General features: G+C 42.7%; 1 protein-coding gene across 2 annotated transcripts; it reads right to left on the bottom strand.

Annotated features, from left to right (window-relative positions):
* Positions 1–254: 254 nt before the first annotated feature.
* On the bottom strand, positions 255–19,222 carry SLC25A15 (solute carrier family 25 member 15). Of its 2 annotated transcripts, none has more exons than XM_030564073.1 (7): positions 19,135–19,222; positions 15,754–15,882; positions 13,324–13,582; positions 6,866–7,003; positions 5,848–6,017; positions 3,570–3,728; positions 255–2,650 (listed from the first exon to the last, which is right to left on the bottom strand). In XM_030564073.1, the coding sequence occupies exons 2-7, from the start codon at positions 15,806–15,808 to the stop codon at positions 2,526–2,528; spliced, it is 906 nt and encodes a 301-aa protein (XP_030419933.1). In that variant the 5' UTR covers positions 15,809–15,882; positions 19,135–19,222; the 3' UTR covers positions 255–2,525. The 2 variants fall into 2 exon arrangements, with proteins under 2 accessions (XP_030419933.1, XP_030419923.1); XM_030564063.1 differs by having other exon boundaries at positions 18,357–19,202.
* Between the last annotated feature and the right edge of the window lie 596 nt (positions 19,223–19,818).

Genomic DNA, 19,818 nt, shown 5'->3' with positions numbered 1-19,818 from the left:
GAAGAGTTTGGGGTGTAGGAAGATGCTTTGAGTTGGGATTGAGGGGTTTGGAGGTGTGCAGGCTCTCAGGATGAGAGGTTTGGGGTGAAGGAGGGTGCTCTGGGCTGGGATTGATGGGTTTGGAGAGTGTGTGGGGGGAGATCAGGGCTGGAGGAGGTGGTTGGGGGAGACTCAGGTCGGGGGGGGTAGGCTCTGAGCAGTGCTTACCTCAAATGGCTCCTGGAAGCAGTGGCATGTCCCTTCTCTGCCTCTTATTAGGAGGCATGGCCAGGCAGCTCTGCACACTGGCCCATTCACAGGCACAGCCCCTGCAGCTCCCATTGGAGCACATAGGAGCTACAGTGGGGCAGCCCCCTTGACCAGAGCAGGGCCAAGCCATGTGGTACAGCTCACGGACCAGCTTAAAAAGTGGCTTGTGGGCTGGATTTGGCCAGCAGGCTGTAGTTAGCCCACCCCTAGGCTATAGCTACCCACAGTCTAGCAAAAATATGAGTGGCCATGAGCATTTTAAAAAGGCTCCAATGACAAGGCAGCTAAAGCATTCCTGTTTGGTAAACACAAAAGCTGCCAGGCAGCTATTTTATATGCCATAGCCTCAAAGAATCTGACTTCCAGAATGGAAGCAAATATTTAAGGGTATCTATTTCTGTCCCTAACCCACTGCATCTGGCCCCACATCTTGCTCCTTTTGGATTATGATGACTGAATTATTACCATTCCTCCAACCATCATTGTGATCAAAGTATGGAGCAGGCCAAAGGGAGCTTCAGGAGTGATACCCACAGGCAAAGGCAGTGTGTGGCAGAGCCACCTGCCCCACCCCACCCCCCTCCTCTCCCAGCCACTCCTGGACCTGCTGGCTACTTCTGGGAGTGGTGCAGGGCCAGGAAAGGCAGGGACCCTGCCTTAGCCCCGCTGCATGCTGCTGCCACCCCAGAGCCACTTGAGGTAAGCAGTGCTGGGCTGGACCCTGACCCCCCTGCCCTAAACCCCCTCCTGCACTCCACAGTATGTAGGCCCAATAGGTTGCCAGCAGGGTGGTGATGTGTATATTAAACCAGTGGCTCTCAACCTTTCCAGACTACTGTATGCCTTTCAGGAGTCTGATTTGTCGTGTTTCCCCACCTTTCACCTCTTTAAAACTACTTGCTTACAAAATCAGACATAAAAATACAAAAATTTCAGTCACTATTACTGAAAAATTGCTGACTTTCTCCTTTTTACCATATAATATAAAAAAATCAATTGGAATTGAAATGGAAGAACAATATTTATGTGTATAGTGTACAGAGCAGTATAAACAAGTCATTGTATGAAATTTTAGTTGGTACTGACTTCACTAGTGCTTTCTGTGTAGCCTGTTGTAAAACTAGGCAAATATCTAAGTGAGCTGATGTACCCCCGGAAGACCTCCAGGGGTAATGTCTAATAGTGATTCATCCACAAGTAGATCCTTTCCTAAAAGCATCAAAGATGGTAGCTAGTACCAGACATACTGTGCTTGCAAACCTATAGAAGGGAGGCTACCTTGAGACAGCAGTTAAAACAGAAAGGAAAGTTTGGTTTTTTGGGGGGTGGGAGTGGGGGGAGGGGAAGAAGGGAGAGGTGGGGGAAGAGAGAAATGAGGTATTAGGATTGCAAGACTCATTCTGCTCCAGTTACTTTAATGTTTTCACATTATTGGCGAAACTATTGATGGCAAATTTGTACAACTTTAAAACACATTAAAATAGTGCAAGTATGAGCCATGCATTGCTTAAACTAAATACTTCAGGAAGCTTAACCTCCCTCTTCTACCTTCCCTTGTATTAGGCTACTGTTTTTTGAAGTAGTTGAACAGTCTCTTACAAAGAGGTGAAACAGCTATAAAATGCAAGCAGCTTGCTGTTTCCATTGAATACTCTTTCCAAGGGCTCACCTACGCATGAAAGTGAATCCAAAATAACATACAGTATGAATTTATAGCAGATTAACTATTCCTGATAGGCTGTCTAAAGTGGATTAAAATAATTTGGAATGAGATTTATTCCAGAATAAGAGCATCCACAGCTGAAACTATTCAAGAGTCACTCCCTGTGTAGACAAGCCCTAAAATTGATAAGAAGAGTAGCACGACTTTACTAATGCACCAGTGCCATGTGGCCTTGAGTCAGTTGTGTTTGCTAACCATGAAAAAGGGAAAAATTCAGATCTCTTATACCATGGCTGTTCCAGAACTAGATTTTTAAAATTTGAGATTAACTCTAAGATCACTACCCTTTACACTGAGTACCGCTTCCATCAGGGCAACATAATTAAATCGTTTGAGCAGCACAATAGGTGGAAAGAACCTTAACATGTCTCCATCCTCCCTTAAAAAAAACCTGTAAAAACCACATACAAAGTCTACAAAACCCATTTACTTTAAAAAGATTTTTTTTAAATCCTAAATTGAGTTCCTCTGATGTCATGCTATTGATTTTGTACCCGTTCAAGCCTTACAGTTCTTTTTAAAAAGGGTGGCCTAAACCTGCTGCTGGAAGATGTCAGTACATGTCAACCTGTTCCATCATCATCTTGCGACTGTACTCGTAGGCAAGGAAGAGTGCACCATTGGCTGGGAATGCACGAATCAAAGTAGGCTTTAGTCCAGAATACAAGGCAAATACTCCTACAAAATGAAACATGAACTGATTAGAAATGTGCACGTTAAAGTTTAAGACTAACCGGCAATAGTTCTGGTGCTCTACTCTCTAGAAGTCATGCAGAGGAACTTAAAATAATGATACTAATTAGAAGAATCAGGAAGCAGAGGGTAGAACTCACTGAGACAGGAAGTTGTTGAAGTCAACGACTCAAGATTCAAGAAGAGACTGGACATCTATATGGATAAATATCCAGAGACATTGTAATAAAATTTTGAAAGGGATATTAAACCTTGGGCTTCAGGCCATCTGACTATTAGATTCAGAAAAGCCTTAATGTGGGGGACACCTGGCCCCACATCTTCCTGCTGCGAGGTTCTAATACCTTCCTCTGAAGCATCTGGTGCTAGCCACTGTCAGATATACTATCCGGGACCTTGGATCTGATCCAGTAGGGCAATTTCTACTTTTAGTCAAGTGAGCATCTTTTATAAATGTATAAGTTACTGTTTCCTATAAATTCTTCAAACAGGTTGTGGTGAATCTATTTCTGGTACCTGCTTGGAGTTTCAATGTTTAAATTACAAGTTAGCCATTGCAGAACAGTAGGTGCATTTACTCATCTGTCTTTAACAGGTAAGATACTACAGTAAGTACTAAGTGATTGCCCTCTGAAGTACAACTAAGTGTAGTAGATGCATTAAGCCTGAAACTAGTTTCTGTATTATTGTTAGCATCAAGCTTTTTTAGTAGCATCATTTTGCAGGTTGTTAAAGGTGGCGATGGGAGAATTTCACAAGAATAGTAATTTGTGGTCTACAAAAAAGTAAGTAGTGTAATTAATTTCCCATAACTTAGACTAGGTTTCAGAATAGATTTTCCATATTGAAGTAAAAAGTTTTCACGTATCAGCCTTTAGGTTCAGTTTGTATTGGGCATGCTTACCTTCATTTCGCAAAATATTTGCGAAAGTTCCCATGAAGCCCGCCTGTTTTCCAGACATGGAAAGAACCTGAATTCTAGATTTGACACAGTCCACAGGATAAACAGCAATCCATAAGCAGATGCCTCCAAAACCACCACTCACCATCAAAGGAATAGGCCCTAAAAACATGAAATGAGCTTTTATACACTGTGCAGACTACCCCCCAAATCTGATGGTGTTCTATTTTAGAGTAATGTGAAAACATGGAATGCACAGAGTTTGAGGAGGTGGCAGTTTTTCTGTGCGATAAGCTTGCACTGTATCATAGGTATAAGATTAATCAAAGTGGCTGTGGATTTCTAGAGAGTCTAGCCTCCTACTTCCACAAGCACATTTAGAATAAGAGTTTAAAATTTTTACTATGCAGACAAACCTTCAACAAAGTCTGGTTTAGGAAAGCAGGTTTCTGTAAAATATTTAACATAGGGAAAGATACCATTATGCTCTCTCAATTCCTTCTAAATTTAAATATTAGTTCAGAAGTGCAACTTGCCTGCCAGGCCTTGAAGTTCACCCTAGAATGTATAGTTCAGGCCATTACCAAAAAAAAAAAAGTGTCAGAATTTAATTAATACTTAAGACAAAACCTCTCACTCCTGCTGCCATTGCTGGATTGGCTCTGCAGCGCTAGCACAAGTGAAAAGGTTGTAAAAATTTCTTGAGTAAAGCCAGCAGTTATGATTCTGAACATACACAGGGGAGTCTCTATTGAGTGAGACTGCAGTGTTACAAACCCAGTCAATTTTCAGAACGCAACCACATTTTACTTTCCCGATCAGATTTTATGAAAATTTGATAACAATAGTGGCCAGAAAAAGCAAGCACTTTTAACTACTAAAAAAAGCGAACTACTGATACCAAGTCCCTTCAAAGGCCTGTATCTTGCATTTTAATAGCCAGAGAGACCCAATGGTTTCCTATCTTCAATATCCCTCTTTGAAAGTGCATATAAAGTTAAAACGTAAGAACGGCCATACTGGGTCAGACCAAAGGTCCAACTAGCTCAGTATCCTGTCCTCCAACACTGGCCAGTGCCAGGTGCCCCAGAGGGAATGAACAGAACAGGTAATCAAGTGATCCATCCTCTGTCATCCATTCCCAGCTTCTGGCAAACAAACAGAGGCTGACACTTCAGAGCATGGAAAGAGCATTTGTCCAAAACAAGGAATGCAAGACTTCCAAAAGTTTGTGTTGATACTGGAATGATACCAAAAGTTACATTTCACATTCTGCAATACTAACATCTGAATCCTAAACCACCAGATGGCCCTTACATACTATAACTAGGACTGGTAGAACTGCCTATTATTGAGGTTGCCCAACATTTTCCATGATAAGACACTGTTTTCAGTTGCTTATAAATTTGCCAAACTGTTTGGGCTAAAGTTTTAAATACCTAGTGTCTACCTCAAGCTCTTTTTCTGGAAACCAAATGTACTGTTGCACAGACAATTATGTCATTTCCTAACTTTTGAGTGCTTGACTTTGCAACATTAATGTTCTTTTAATGCAGTGGTGTAGGTGGGTGTGTGTGTGTGAGAGAGAGAAATCTGACACGCTCTGAACACTTTGCAAAGGGAGCATTTCAAATCCCTTAAAAGATGCACAACTAGTGAACAACTTGGCTGCAATAAAAAGTTCAGTGGTGCCAGGGGGGGGGGGGGAAGAAGTGGGGCAATTTGCCCCAGGGGCCCCATGAGCCCTGGCCCAGTGGCAGTCTGGGTCTTCAGCAACATTTCGACGGTGGGGAGCCCTTCAGTGCAGCCGAAGACGGAGAGCGACTGAAGGGCCCCCCGCCACCGAAATGCCGCCGAAGACCTGGACTGCCGCCGGGTGAGGACAAGCACCGCAGCTCCCCCACTTTGCCCCAGGTTCCCTGAATCCTCTGGGCGGCCCTGGGTGGTGCACCATGGAGTGTTTGAACATTCAACAGTTTTTGTACAATTATCCTCTCCTGATCAGGTAACTCATACATCAGTTAAATACATGTACAAAAACAAGATCATGCATGTCAAATCTGAAAATGGTTGGCTTAAGCAGTTCTTTACCACTCAAACAGGAATAGTGTTGGTTTTGCTCCCACATTGCTATTCTAAAGGACCACAATTTTTTGGCTGCAGATATACAGCAAGTGCATAAGGTATAATAAGCACCGCACGAGAGATTTTGAGAGCAGCAGTATGTCACTTTCTGTAGTGAGAGGCTACCTTTTCTACATACCCACAAGCTGGCACATACCTAGTTGATCTTTTGGTCTCTCTGCTGCAAAAAATGTCCGACTCAGTTCATAGCCTCCAAAGAAGAAGAAATAACCTGGGACTTCCCGAAGTAAAGTGCTTGACAGACCATGGTAGAACCCGAGTGGGCCATCCTTTTGAATAACACTTTTCACTACTGACCAGACTGTGCTGAGAGGGATTGAAACAAACAACAATACTTAGAACTTTGCACATATTGATCTGCAACATCCTTAAACATTGCCTCCTTTTACAGATGGGGAAATAGAGGCCAAATAATGAATCAATTGCAAGGCAAGAATTAGAACTGAGGAATTCCTGGCTCCAATCATTTGTTTTTTTCCAGACCTCAGACAGGAGCAGGGATAGCAATTAAGGGTATGTCTTCACTACAGGGTTAACTCAGGTGATTGGCACCCAAGTGTGAGCAGCCACACTACAAGGCCCTACCCTGGTTCTGGCAGTTCTGGTTGCATTCTGTGGGGCTAGTACTTCTGGGGGCATATCCAATGGTTTTGTGCTGCAGTAAGCTGAGCTGCTCTGATTCTTTCCCAGTGAATTGTGGGAGAACTTGTCTGTCCCCCCTGAGCACCACACACGGAATTGCAGGAATGGAGTGGAGGACTATTGCCACTCAAGTGACTTAGCACATATCCGCATTGGAAAGCGAGCAGGTTACTGCCCAAGTGAAAGCCTCACTTGGGTTTTAGCCTACAGACCCAGATGAATAAGCTAGAAAACACCACTAAACTCAGGTCAGGGGGCTGTTTGTGTGGACATGGGGAGGGAAGGAAGTAGGGGAGTTAAGGGAAACACTTGAGTAACAGCCTGCGTTAACTCTGCAGTGAAGACATACCCTAAGTTAGTATTCCCCAGGAATGTATTTTGACAATCAGTAGCACACCCTTTGTGCAACTAATAGCACAGTCCATCCTAGCACACTTAAGGTCTAGCTTGTACTTTTAAAATAGGCATAACATCAACCGATTTCAGTGGTGTTGAGCAAGTTACATACTTACTTGTGTCCTTGTATTATCTTTCCAGATAACTGCATTTCATGCATGGTCTGCAACCGACACTTCACCAGCTCTGTGGGACATAGGACCAAGGCAGCAAACGCAGAAGCAAAAGAGCCTGCAGCTGCATTCTGCAGATCACTGTAACAAAGAAACTACAGATGATACTTGGGCACTGCTCTTCAGTCACATGGTAGCCTGCTGCAAGAGCACCCACCTATTTCCTGAAAGCATTATCAAATAAAGAAAAACTGAACAAGAGTCCAAAAAAAGGAAAAGCAATCTTTTACAAGGTGACCAACTTAACACCTAGCTCCAGCCATCTTCATGTACAACTCAAATAAGTTCTTCTCCTTCAACAGCTATATAAATTTAAGTGTATCATCATCTTTCCCATTTCACTGACAAAAAAGCACAACCAATTAAATGCAACAAATAAAACCTGAAGTGAATTTTGGTAATTTCACATTCAAGACTGTATGGCTTTGTTAACTCATGGTATCACAAGGCCACAGCTTCTTTACCAGTTTATTTACCAGTGCCTTTATAAAGATACCTGGCACCAACATGTCCTTGTGATCAACAAAGGATCATGTGCTCAGAGAACAGCTTCTGCTCTAACAATTGTAGCACATGCAGTGGAATGGACATGTGCAACACAGCTCAAAGAACAGTGGTCACGGAAAGGTGAGTAACTGTTTTTTTGTTTAAAATTATGTCACTACAGAGCCTCAGACTTCAGTGTTGTCAAGTGGAAGTTCTGTGGTGGAGCAAAATGAGCAGGATGATCTAAGGTACTCTTCCCTCCTTCCAGAGTTTAGATGAGTGACATAGCAAAGAAATTGTCCCCAATTTCAAGACCATGGCTGAGCCTCTAATGGGGTGCAGTACAGAACTCAGACAGGGTGTGGGCATGGGGGATAGACTTATGATGGCTTTCAGGCACCTTTATGTCCCGCTCCCCCACCTCCCACCCCAATCTTAAGATGCTCCCAGAGCTGGAGAATCCCCTGGAGCAGGGGTCGGCAACCTTTCAGAATTGGTGTGCCGAGTCTTCATTTATTCACTCTAATTTAAGGTTTCACATGCCAGTAATACATTTAAACATTTTTAGAAGGTCTCTTTTTATAAGTCTATAATACATAACTAAACTATTGTTGTCACGTACCAGAGGGATAGCCGTGTTAGTCTGGATCTGTAAAAAGCAACAAAGAGTCCTGTGGCACCTTATAGACTAACAGACGTATTGGAGCATAAGCTTTTGCGGGGGAATACCCACTTTGTCAGACATGTAAAGTAAATAAGGTTTTTAAAATGTTTAAGAATCTTCATTTAAAACTTAAATTAAAAAGCAGAGCCCCCGGACCGGAGGCCAGCACCCAGGTAGCTTGAGTGCCACTGAAAAAATCAGCTTGCGTGCCGCAGGTTGCCTACCCCTGCCCTGGAGTAACAATCCCAGATTCCCTGCAGCCTGTAAATTACATCAGCCTCCACAGGCTAGCTGTCCCCAACATGCTCCTACACAAGGGCTTGCAATGGGATCCTCTGAAGGCAATCTTACAACTGTCTCCCACAATCCCTGCCCTGGGAGAAATCCTCCTGTCATTACAACTGTTGGTTCTGGGGCCCTTTTATGCCATTCTGGTCCTTTTACCTGGCATGAAGGTGCTGGAGTAGGGGTTTACCACCTCTTGTTTTCTGTGCATTACTGCAAGGATTTTATTTTGATCTTTAAAAATAGCAAAATCCTCTCACATTCTTTAGAAATCTGAAAGTTCCATGTTTTCCCTGACTCTAAATCCATCTGACTCATAATGACAAATTGTAATGTTGAAGCTATTTAAAAGGCTGGGACCTCTGTTCATTATATCTAGGTTCTTCACAAATACTTTTAAACACTGTGAAAGCCAGTGTCTTCATAATTTGTCATCTATGGCTTTTATTAGACACTCCATGAGCCTGTTGACTGAACACAGCTGGAGCATTGGTTACTTTGTACTCTAACCAGAAATGGAAAAACATTTGATCTTAGGAAAGTGGAAGAGGGAGTATAATTTGACTATATTAATGTTGCTCTTATCAAGTGATCTTAAATTATGTAGTAAGTATCAGAGTGCTGCCTAAGCAGAATTTTTCTGTTTTTTAAATATGCATTGATGCAGTTTTTTCTGAATCTATGAAGAGAGCAGAAGTGCTTTGTTGGGAAATTAAATGGACCATGAGATTTTTAAATATACTGAGGAGTCTTACTTCCATTTAATTTTGGCATCTGTTTAAGAAACTAGGCTGTGAAAAGCAAGTGTTTCCATTAGGGCTAGTACTGAGCATTAACATGCTACAAAAATGTCTTTAAAACCAACAGTGCTAGATTCAAGTGTATTTATCATTTCATTTAATGTTAAGATGGGAGTATATGGCGGAATTGAGAATTATTTAAGGAAGCAAGTTCACTGCAAAAGTAAACAGTTTTGGCTCAAAATTCACTTCAATGAGAGATTTTTCCAGCTTTGGAGAATAGTGACTTAACCCCTAGTAGCTTGCTTTGCATCCGACAGTCAACCTATAGAATGAAAGGCTTACAATTTTATCAAGGAATTTTAAATTTTAATGAGAGTCTAATTACATGCTCTTCTCCCCCCCCCCCCTCCCCGAGGCTTCCTGCCTCATTCAATGCACAGGATCATCCTATTCTGGAGATGACTCCGGGCTGTCAAGTGAAGGAGGCTGTTTGATGTAGGACCCCTACTTCATTTGCTGCAGAAGTAGGAAGGTGTGTGGTTAAGGAGCCAGGAGATTGCAAGAAGAGAAGGGATGGTCTCATGGTTAAGGCAGTTCAATACGACTCTGGAGAACTGGCTTCTATCCTTGGCTCTGTCACTAAGTTCATGTGTGATGCTGGGCAAGACACTTAAGTGGTCACTAGTTGTGTGTTCCTCATTTTCTGGGTCTGACTTCCAGAAGTGCTGAGCACTCAGCTGCAACCAAGGTCAAGAGGAGCTGAGCTCTGATGCTAGATACTTTGAAAAAAAATCACATCCTAGGTGATTCAAATTGGGGACCCAAAACTAGATGATATTTTTGACCATACCTGTGTGCCTCAGCTCCCCACCAGTGACATGAGGATAACACTATCCTCTTGCCACACAGGGTGTTGTGAAGATTAAACAAACAGTATGTGAGTGCTTCAATAACATTTTGGGTAGAGGACAATAGAAATGTCCCCGAGAACCTTCTGTCTTCAGAGCAGAGTTTGAGTAGATGCAATAAATAAGGCAGTGGGCCATAGACTGAACAGTGAGGATAAAACAAAATAATGAATAGCTGCTTACTCTGAACATCATGCTTCCTGTGCACTGAATGAGGCAGGCATCCTGGGGGGCTGGGAAGTATGTAATCATGTAATTAAAGACTCTCTCAGCTTTATGGTTCACAGGACCTAATTAAGTCTGCACAAGCAACTTAAAAATTTAGCAGTTCCTAATTTTTGCATGATTAACTTTCTTTAAATATGCAGTGTGGCTTTTACTATGGAAACCATAACTCAGTTTTCTGACTCTAACTTCACTCTTGAAAAGATATCACATTAGGGTTTATGTCTCCTGCAAAGAAAAGGTGATTTAATAGTCATAGCAGAAGAGCTAGAATCAGCAGATCTTTTTAGTGTTGGCTCTGCCAAAGACTTCCTGCAGCAAGGGACTAGGAACTTCATCTCAGTTTTGTTATCTCAGACCAGGGACAATGCCTACCTCACACAGAGGTTGCAAAGCTTAACGCATTAGTGTTTGGAAAATGATCCGAGATCTTCAAAAGGGAGATGCGACAAGTCCAAAATAATGCAAAGTTGTGTTGTATCACTGTCAATAGCGAGGGCTAGCACAGCTCTAGCTATATTGAGGCAAAAATACCAAATGCAGAGAAGTCCTTCTTAGTACACTGCTACCTCAATATAACACGAATTTGGATATGACACAGTAAATCAATGCTTCGGGTGGGCAGGGCTGTGCACTCCAGTGGATCAAAGCAAGTTCAATATAACACGGTTTCACCTATAACACGGTAAGATTTTTTTGGGCTCTCAAGGACAGCATTATATCGAGGTAGAGGTGTGTATTTTACTAGCTACTTACATAGGAATCAGAGGCAATGAACCCAGTGTACAGGACCTTTCAATTAATGTTTCAGGTATTGTACACGGTATATTAGGAAAAGTCAAGAAACAAATAGTGTATTTACATACATGTGCAAACAAGAGACATTAGGAGGAAGAGTCTCTTCTGCAAGTTGTAAATTAGTATAGCAAACAGATGAAATTGGGAGCATGTGTGTCTAACTTTCAGTCTGCAGTTAATCGTTCTTTAGTTTAAATCAAATATATATTTTAGGATCATAATTTAGCAAACATTTATCACTGAGAGAATTTGACACCTAGATACTTCGTTGAGGGGGATTTAGGAATATTTAAGACTAAAAATCCTAATCCCCTTCCATTCCTAACAAACCCCAAAACAGACCTCTTTGGCACATGTACTTTCAACTGGAGAAACATTTTTCCTTTTGCTGCTGTGATATCCACACTATAACCATGTCTCAAAAAGCTAAATGGTGCTCATTTAGCCACACAGGCTAGATAAGCCCTGTAAATTAAAGTGCATCTGTGTGTAAAAAGCTACTTTTAAAAATTAACTTAAATTAGATGCAGAGAAGTTTATTTTGGGAAACTCAGACCACAAAATACATGTGTAGGAGGGTATATGAACCTGATCAGAGGGTAAGAAACCATAAGTTAACCTCAGTTCATTACTCTTCATATTTCCCTCTTCAGTCCAAGAGGGAATGAGTGATTGACTGCTGGAACACTAAAGCAGACAGCCTCTTGAATTGTACGTCTGGGGGCCAAGTAAACTTGGTTGGTAGCCCTCTAGTCTGGAATTCAATCCCTTCACACTGGTCCAACAGAAGATTTGCTGATCTGCAGGGCATGCTGCAAGGCCTCTGTTTAACCAGGCTTTTTCCAAGAGGCTGTCTAATTGAGTTTGTTTGGCAAGGCAGAGGTGTGCATTATTTGGATTACATTATTAAAGACCGCGTTAAATAATGTATTATGATTAGGCTGTAAAAGCAACTAGATAATACTAATAGGGGCATCTTATAAATGTGAAAAAAAAGCAAAATTCAAGGAGATGTCTGGCTGGTGAGAGTTTGAACTTGTACCATTTTTTGGTATCACTGTATTGCTCAGTACTAAAATCTCACTCTTTCCCCCTCAAAAATACCCAGCCACAACCACTAAAGTTAATAGTACCATTCTGTATTAAGTACAACACTCCAGGAAATAAAAGTTGATTGATAAATGCACTTTGTTGGAGGCACTTGGCTTTAGTATCATGTGCTCTAGTCACCTGCCCCATCAGATATTACATATTCATCTATTCTCCAATTAACCCATAATTTCTTCATAGTGTGTTCTCTTTAGTGATTTCAAAATCCAATCTGACTAATTATATACTAAACTGATGCTGACTATCACCTAGAGAAAACTGACCTGGTGTTCAGAGATGAGATATGGGGTAAGACTAGAATATTTAAATACACTATATCAGTATGGGCTAAAAAGTAGTAAATTTCCTTCATCTTCTCATTCTGGTAATTTTAAGTATATACAGATGGAATGCAGCTAATAAAATTTGTCTTAACTGCCTGAAGCTAAGCATGTTCTCATATCCTTAAACCAAAATTTGATCCACAAGTGTCAGGGTTCATTTCCTAAAACCTGACAAGAAAGAAAAGTACCATTTACCCACACATAAAACACTGATTTTTCACATTTTACTTTCAAGAACTTGTAAGTATTAAAGGGGAGACGGTTATGATTCTGCAAACTAAGAGCTCTCACTACCTCTTTCTAATGGCAAATTAGTGAAGATGGAACACTGAGTTACAGCGAATAAGTGAATGCTATTCATCATAATCATTGCTCTGGAGGGAAGGATAGCTGGGACAGTGCTCAGTCATCTCACAAACCACCCGAGCCATCATTGATATCTATCTACAGAGCAGTGCACTGATGATGAAGATGCAGCCTCTCTTAGTGATGCATGAGTTACAGCCGCTAATGCTCCAGTAGTTTCAGCCCCTTTCCTTCACAAATACTACAGCATGGGATTTAAGAAAGATGCTTACGGAATTCCCTTCTCCCTCCCAAAACAATTCATGGTGTTTGAAAGAACCAACACATTTCCCACAATCTGGGTTTTTTGTCAATGGACATGACCCCATAGAGACCAGTCATCTGTTCTTATGAAAAATATACCACAACTGCCAAGACAAGGTCCTGTGGAATAAAGTTGCACTTGCAGTGGCAAAATGGTACCCTGTATAATGGCAAAGAGACTGCACTTCATTTTAAAATATAGCACATTCATATTTACAATATTCTGGAGATTACAATTTCTGTTACTAACCTCAGTTTTGCTTTCCTGTCTACTCCAACAACTCGCCTCACAATCTGCTGGCAAAACCCATAGCACATGAACAGAACTGAGTTTTCTGCTATGTTAGCTATAAGTGCTGGAGTGGTCCCTTTATAGAAGCCTCGCAATCCAACTTGTTTATATGTCTTCACAATACATTCAAGGAGTCCTTTATACATGCTGGGAAATGTCTGCATCTTCACCTTAGCTGTATCAAAGGGCTGGCCAGTTAGCACACACGCAGTCCCACCTGAGGAAATAGAGTATCAACATTCAACAGTCCCTTACTGATCATGTGAGAGAATATGCAACAATGAAGAAAGCCTGTTTTGTGGGAAACAAAAAAAACATGCAATATGCAGAGAAGGACAAATTCACCACTGGCATAATTAGGCTCAACTCAATCAACTTTGGTGACACCCATGACATTGGCTCTTGCAACATTTTTTTAAGTTACAGAAGTAACTAATGAAAAAAGATCAATGCCTGATTTAGAACATTTAGACACTCGTTCATAACAGAAGGCCATCAATTCTTATATTGAATAGATGGTGAAATAAGAGTTACCAGTGGAAATAACATTCTCTGTGTGTTAGGCAGTCACCTCATCAGATGAAGGATGAGCAGATCTGAATGATGTGAAGAGACTATGCAAGAAACTAAAGCAGAATGTGTGAATCCAGCACCATTAGTTGTTTGAGGCAGGGAGAAGGTACATTTTGTTTTGAAGGGGTGATTCTCATTAGTACTAACCCACACTCTGAGTGGAGCCAGTTTGTATTACACTACTGCTGCTCGTGTCATAGGGTGAGCCAGAGAAACTCCAATCTGAGCTCCCGCACTGCTTCATTTTCCTCCCAGATAAGGTGACTGCAGGCTACACAGCTAACCAGGCTTGGAAGCAGGATATGACACTTCCTGTACTCACTAGGGGAGGGATTAACTAAGGACAGCAGAAGCTGGCTGGGGCAGATGTGGCTCCCTGTTGAGAGAGCTGGGGCAGGCGCCTGTGATGGGCTCTACTGAAGCCCCCTCAGGCAGTCTAGGGTGAGGGTAGGGAAAGAGCAGTGAAGAGTCTGGAGAGAAACTGGGGGTGGCTCCTCACTGAGGCCACGTCCAGACTACCCACCGTATCGGCAGGTTAAAATCGATCCCCGAGTGCGCTTATATCGATTCTGGAACTCCATCAACCCCAACGGAGTTCCGGAATCGACAGGGAGAGCCACGAACATCGATCCTGCGCCGTGTGGACGGGTGAGTAATCCGATCTTAGATATTCGACTTCAGCTACGTTATTCACGTAGCTGAAGTTGCGTATCTAAGATCGATTTCCCCCCCGTAGTGTGGATCAGCCCTGAGAGGGAGCCAGGAATGTTGTCTTGAAGTGGCTTGGCTGATGACTGCTGGAAGAGGCCAGAGAGAAGGCTTCCCTGGAGAGAAGTGAAAATAGGAAATAGCATTGGAAATCTAAACCTGAGGAACTGTGAGATGAGGGTGGATGGACCTGCGGATGGGGCAGGTAAACACAGCGACCTGGCCCGCCAGGGGTTTTCCCTACACAAGTGGCAACCCCTGTTTGAGAAACCCTGGATTAGATGGCTAATGTGCTGAATTTGTTATTAGCAGAGCACCAGCAGCAGTGTTAGGCACTGTACATAGATATGTATTTTCCATCCTTTTTGTATAACACAACTTAAAGTTAATTTATTTCTCCCGATGTTTCATCCTTACCAACCATGTTTTAGGTGATACGAGAAACGGATATTTTCATTTGTGGCTAACTGGAAGAACAACTTGAGTGAACTGCTGACCTTATGTTACATTGTTCAGAATACCATAATGTTTCAGAATACCATAATGTTTCCTCATCTTCCAAAGAGACTTTCTGAATGTTGATTAAAGAGATAACCCTTTAGATAGCTTTCTGCCCCTTTCAATTAGAGAGAGTTTCTAGGACTGAAGCATTATCTCGATCACTTTGCTTACACATGGTGTTTGCCTTTATTACAAAACTTTACTTGTGACTGACATTTTGAAACTCATGTGAGCATGAAAATACACATTAGATGTACTCAAACCTACTCTTAGAAAATCATTAGTCTGAAAGAAGTTACCTATTTACTTGTTGGCATTGGTTTCAGTGGAGTGATATTAACCTATCAGATGTTTGCAACACTGGGCTAGGTCAGTTAGTTCCCTCCTTCATCTTCCACATTTGAAAAAAGATGCTGAGATGTGCCTCTTGTACAGATTTTCAATTATTAACAGTGCCAATATGACAAATCACCATCATTGCTAAATGACTGCTGATTGCTAAATCAGATTTATGTCTTTACACTTGTGAGGAGACTTAAAAACAAGCTTGTGCTCGTAAAGTATCAGATTCTATTTTCAAAGTTTGAGAGTTTTCTCCAGTATTACCTGCTGCACCTGCTGTGAGATCGATGGCAGCTTGAATGGCGGGATTTGTCCTCATATTTCACACTTGCTTATTGGTTGCTATGGAATAAGAAATCTCCAGTGAGAGGTAAGGTGTCCTGATATGTATGCCTAATATGGAAAAGAAAAACGTTAGAACTACTGTTTAGCTGAAATATGCAGGTTAACTACTTTCAGCAGACCACCCACTATGCCCATATAGCCACTTCTATTCATCTTCTCTTAAATCAAGAGCTCTGGCAGAGAAAGGATGGTCCAATGGTTAGGGCCCTAGCCTGGTACTTGGAAACCCAGGTTCAATTCCCTGCTCTACCAAAAAGATTTTCAGTGTGACCTCAGGCACATTACCTAGTCCCTCTGTGCCTCACTTCCCCATTTTACAAATAAGAATGGTACCTTCCTAGTTCAGAGAAATGCATTAAGATAACTGCACTAAAGATTGTGAAGAGCTCAGGTACTAGAGTTAAAGCCATATAAATACCTCAGACAGATATCTGTATCACAAAGGACAGGAATACGGAGGAAATATCTGGAAAGAGGTTTGGTTGCCTTGTGTTCCCAATACAAGTTTTTTTAATGGAAGCCGCAGATTTAATTTACAGGATGCTGGCCAATGTGGATTTTATTTGGTTTGTCTCTCAGGAAAGTGTTTGGCACAATACATACCCTACAAGGGCAATGTTTTCAAATAAAACACCACTCATTAAAATAAATCTGTAGGTCAATTCAAAGGCTATTTCATGAGGGGAAAAGATTATTTTGGGCAACAGAACCAAGTTAGAAAACTAAATATTAAAGACGTAATCTAGTTTGAAATTCAGAGATCTACATCCAGGGGTAGCGATACTGCCAGTCATATATTCAGCATTGTACTTTTTAAAAATGAGATACAAGGAGAGTGAGCAGTTGTACTAGCAAAGTATTCTCTTCCTTATGTTAATTTTTTTTTTCAAGTAAAGGGGAGATCTACAGAAGAATTAAAACACTCCTAATATGTACTGTATAAATATTTCATCCAAAGTGTTTTGTGGGGGCTAGCTGATAAAGAAATGAGGGGGAAAGCAACTCAACATGCAGAGAGGGATAAATTTGGACAAGGAAGTGTAAGAACAGTTGTACCGCACCCTTTCTAAAGTTCTGTGATGGACAGACATGGGTTTATAAGAAACATTTTGAAAGGTCTGTTCCTACATGCCTGTTTATTATTTTGACAGCTGACAGATTGTGTGCCGAACAGATATCTACACTTATGAAAGTGCTTATTCTTTCCATTTTAGAAGGATCTGGCTTGTACTAGGCTGAATATAGTTGGATGAAAAAAAAAATCAGCCATTACAAGTACATAGAGTATTTCTGAATTATATTTAAAGATTTGAAAGGTATTATTCCTATTAGCAGTTAACTAGCTAGTTATTTCAAGATAAAAAGGCTCCAAGATTGTTGCACTTAATTATCCTGAAATTAATGTCATTACTGTCCTCAAAGCACTTTGTGATCTAGCCCCTTTGATCTAGAAGAAGAGCAAAAGAAAAAAAAAATCAAAAAAAGTCTCTGAATGAAGGGAATCAGTATGAAGCAGTGAGTCTCTCACTGCAGTGGAACTTGCATTATTGCTACACTGTACTAAATGTAAAGGAAACCATACCAAGCCACAAACTGAATATATGCTCATTTCCATTCCATCCTGCTGATGAGATTTATCACAAACTGGGAAAGTAAAGGCAAACAAGGAAGAGTTTTTCAAAGAAAAGAGTTATAAGTACCGTGACCAACCCACGTACCCAGCCATAGCATGAGATTTAACATTACATAATTAAATCGAACACGCCATTTATTGCAGAGGTAGTCAATAGGCAGACTGCAGGCCAAATCCAGACTACTAGACACTTTTGAACAGACCCTGAAATCTTTTTACTCCTCCTCCCCCCCATTTCTCTGGAGTCTGGGCCTTCGCTATACCTTGATCAAGAAATTTGGACCCTGACAAAAAAAATAATTGACCGCCCTGGATTATTGATACCATTTATAATCTTATACATTTCTCTGAATTTGCAGTAATAACTGACTGGTGCCCTAAAAATCACCAAAAGATTGTTACAATAACAATCACTCATTCATACTGCAAATCCAAAGAAAATCTAGGTAAGATCTTCAGGAAATTAATATTTAACAATTCTATTGCCTAGAACTGAGGGTCTTCCATCCAAGGGTCTCAAAGGACTCTCCAAATACTCCATGATTAAGCCACAAGACCCCACTTCAGAGACCCGGAAGACAGGGCATGACTTTTGACTTGTCAAGGACACAGTAGGCCAATGGCCAAAGTAGAATTTGAATACAAGGGCCATAAAGGTGCCATTTCTTGGCTGTGGCTCATTCTTCACCCCAATAAGAATGAACTTTTTTTTTCTATTGTCAGAATGCAAGCTTTGAGAAGAGAAGCAGCATAAACTGGAGGCTGTCTCACTGTTTCAATTTAGGCAGAAGAGGTTAGTTTACAGAGACTGTGATAACCTTTCCTACACTACCTTAGTTTAAAAAAAATTCAACTGATGCACATTAATAAAACAAAGGGAGGAAAGTACCTTCAGAGCTTGTGGTCTCAACGGAAGTTGGCAGAATGTTAGGCTATGTCTCCATTTAAAATGCTACCCCAGGTCAGCTGTACCACATGAGAGTAAACACTTATTACAGTGACAGGAGTTCTCCAGACAGCGTTGTTAATCCACCTCCTCAAGAGGCAGTAGCTGGGTGAACAGAAGAATTCTTCCATTGACCTAGCACTGTCTACATGGGGACTTAGATCAGCTTTTTTTTTTTAAACAAGCTTTTGCTAGTTGTGTGCACATCTCTATCTTCCATGAAGATTGTAGCCTGAACACATTTCTAAGCAAATGCTGCAGAATACGCTCTGAAAGCAAGCTAGGGAATTGTAATCACCACTATTTACATCAGAAGCACAAGCCACTCTCAAATTTGGCGTTCAGACCTATACACTCAATTGAAACACCTCCAATTTCTAATACACACAACGATCTGCTTGCAAGTTACAGACCAAGCACTATTGGTGGGAGCCGGGCAGTTCTGAACAAGGAATTGCTTTGAGAAGCCAGCTGTTTTGTGGACAAGTCACAAACAGAAGGGGCCAAATTTGTCCAGTAAGTAATCGGCCAGCTCTAACGGGGTTGAATCAACTTCACTGGCACAGGTCACTGCCACGGATGCTATGGCCTGTACTGGAGATCGCTTCTAGGACGGAGCTTCGCAGTCAGAGCGGGCGCCTGGCGGCGTGGCATGACCCTCGCTCCCGGGCTGGCCGCTCATTAGAAAGGCTGCAAAGGTTATTCCTCGCGTCTCTCTCACCGCGTGACGGGCCGCGGCTCGGGCTCCGCGCTGCAGCGGCACCGGGATGGCTGCTCAGGTGCGGCTCACGCAGGCTGGAGCAGCGCCGGCTCCAGGCACCAGCCCGCCGCTGTGCGGTGCGGCGCCCGCGGGCCCCAGCAGGGAGGGCGCTGAGCGCCGCCGGGGACGCGCACGGGGGTTACTCAGTCAGGCCCCGGCCCCGCAGCAGACCGTGCGCAAAGGAGGAGCCGGCTCCGCTCCCCACACCCGGCCACTCACTCAGCACGCGGCCCCAGCCGCCCGGCCCGGCCCCTCCGCCGCTATATAGCCGGGCCGCGGGAGGCGGGGGCCAGCCCGGCTCGGAGCGCCGCGGCCCCGCCCCCGGCCAGGGAAGCCGGACTAATCGGGGCGGTGATTGGGAGGGAGAAAGCGGAGGGGCGGAGCGCGGGCGGGGGGTCTCCCCGAGAGTGGGGCTGCGGGGAGAACGGGGGTTTCCGGGTTGGGGAAAGCGGGGCAGGGGTGAGGGGGCTTTTGGGGGTTGGGGAGAATGGGGGGTTGTGGGGGGGATGGGGGGGTTGGGAAAAGCAGAGGGGCTCCGGGGGGGGAAGGATGGGGAGTTGGGGAGAGCGGGGGTTTGTAGGAGGTTGGGGAGGGCGGGGGGCTGTCAGGAAGGTGTTGGGTGTTTCAGGAAGTGTGGGGACTGTC

The sequence above is a fragment of the Gopherus evgoodei genome, chromosome 1 (genome assembly GCF_007399415.2).
Source record: "Gopherus evgoodei ecotype Sinaloan lineage chromosome 1, rGopEvg1_v1.p, whole genome shotgun sequence".
In the NCBI taxonomy this organism is placed as follows: domain Eukaryota; kingdom Metazoa; phylum Chordata; order Testudines; family Testudinidae; genus Gopherus; species Gopherus evgoodei.
The sequence above is the reverse complement of the archived record's forward strand: the minus strand, read 5'-3'. Positions and strand labels throughout refer to the sequence as shown.

What these genes read in the sequence shown, in the direction of transcription:
- SLC25A15 (XM_030564073.1), bottom strand. Translation starts at nt 15,808, where the DNA reads ATGAGGACAAATCCCGCCATTCAAGCTGCCATCGATCTCACAGCAGGT. An exon ending in GAGACCAAAAGATCAACTAG is followed by an intron (nt 3,729 to 5,847) that starts GTATGTGCCAGC and finishes TCATGTTTTTAG; the next exon opens with GGCCTATTCCTTTGATGGTG. An exon ending in AAATATTTTGCGAAATGAAG is followed by an intron (nt 2,651 to 3,569) that starts GTAAGCATGCCC and finishes TTCATTTTGTAG; the next exon opens with GAGTATTTGCCTTGTATTCT.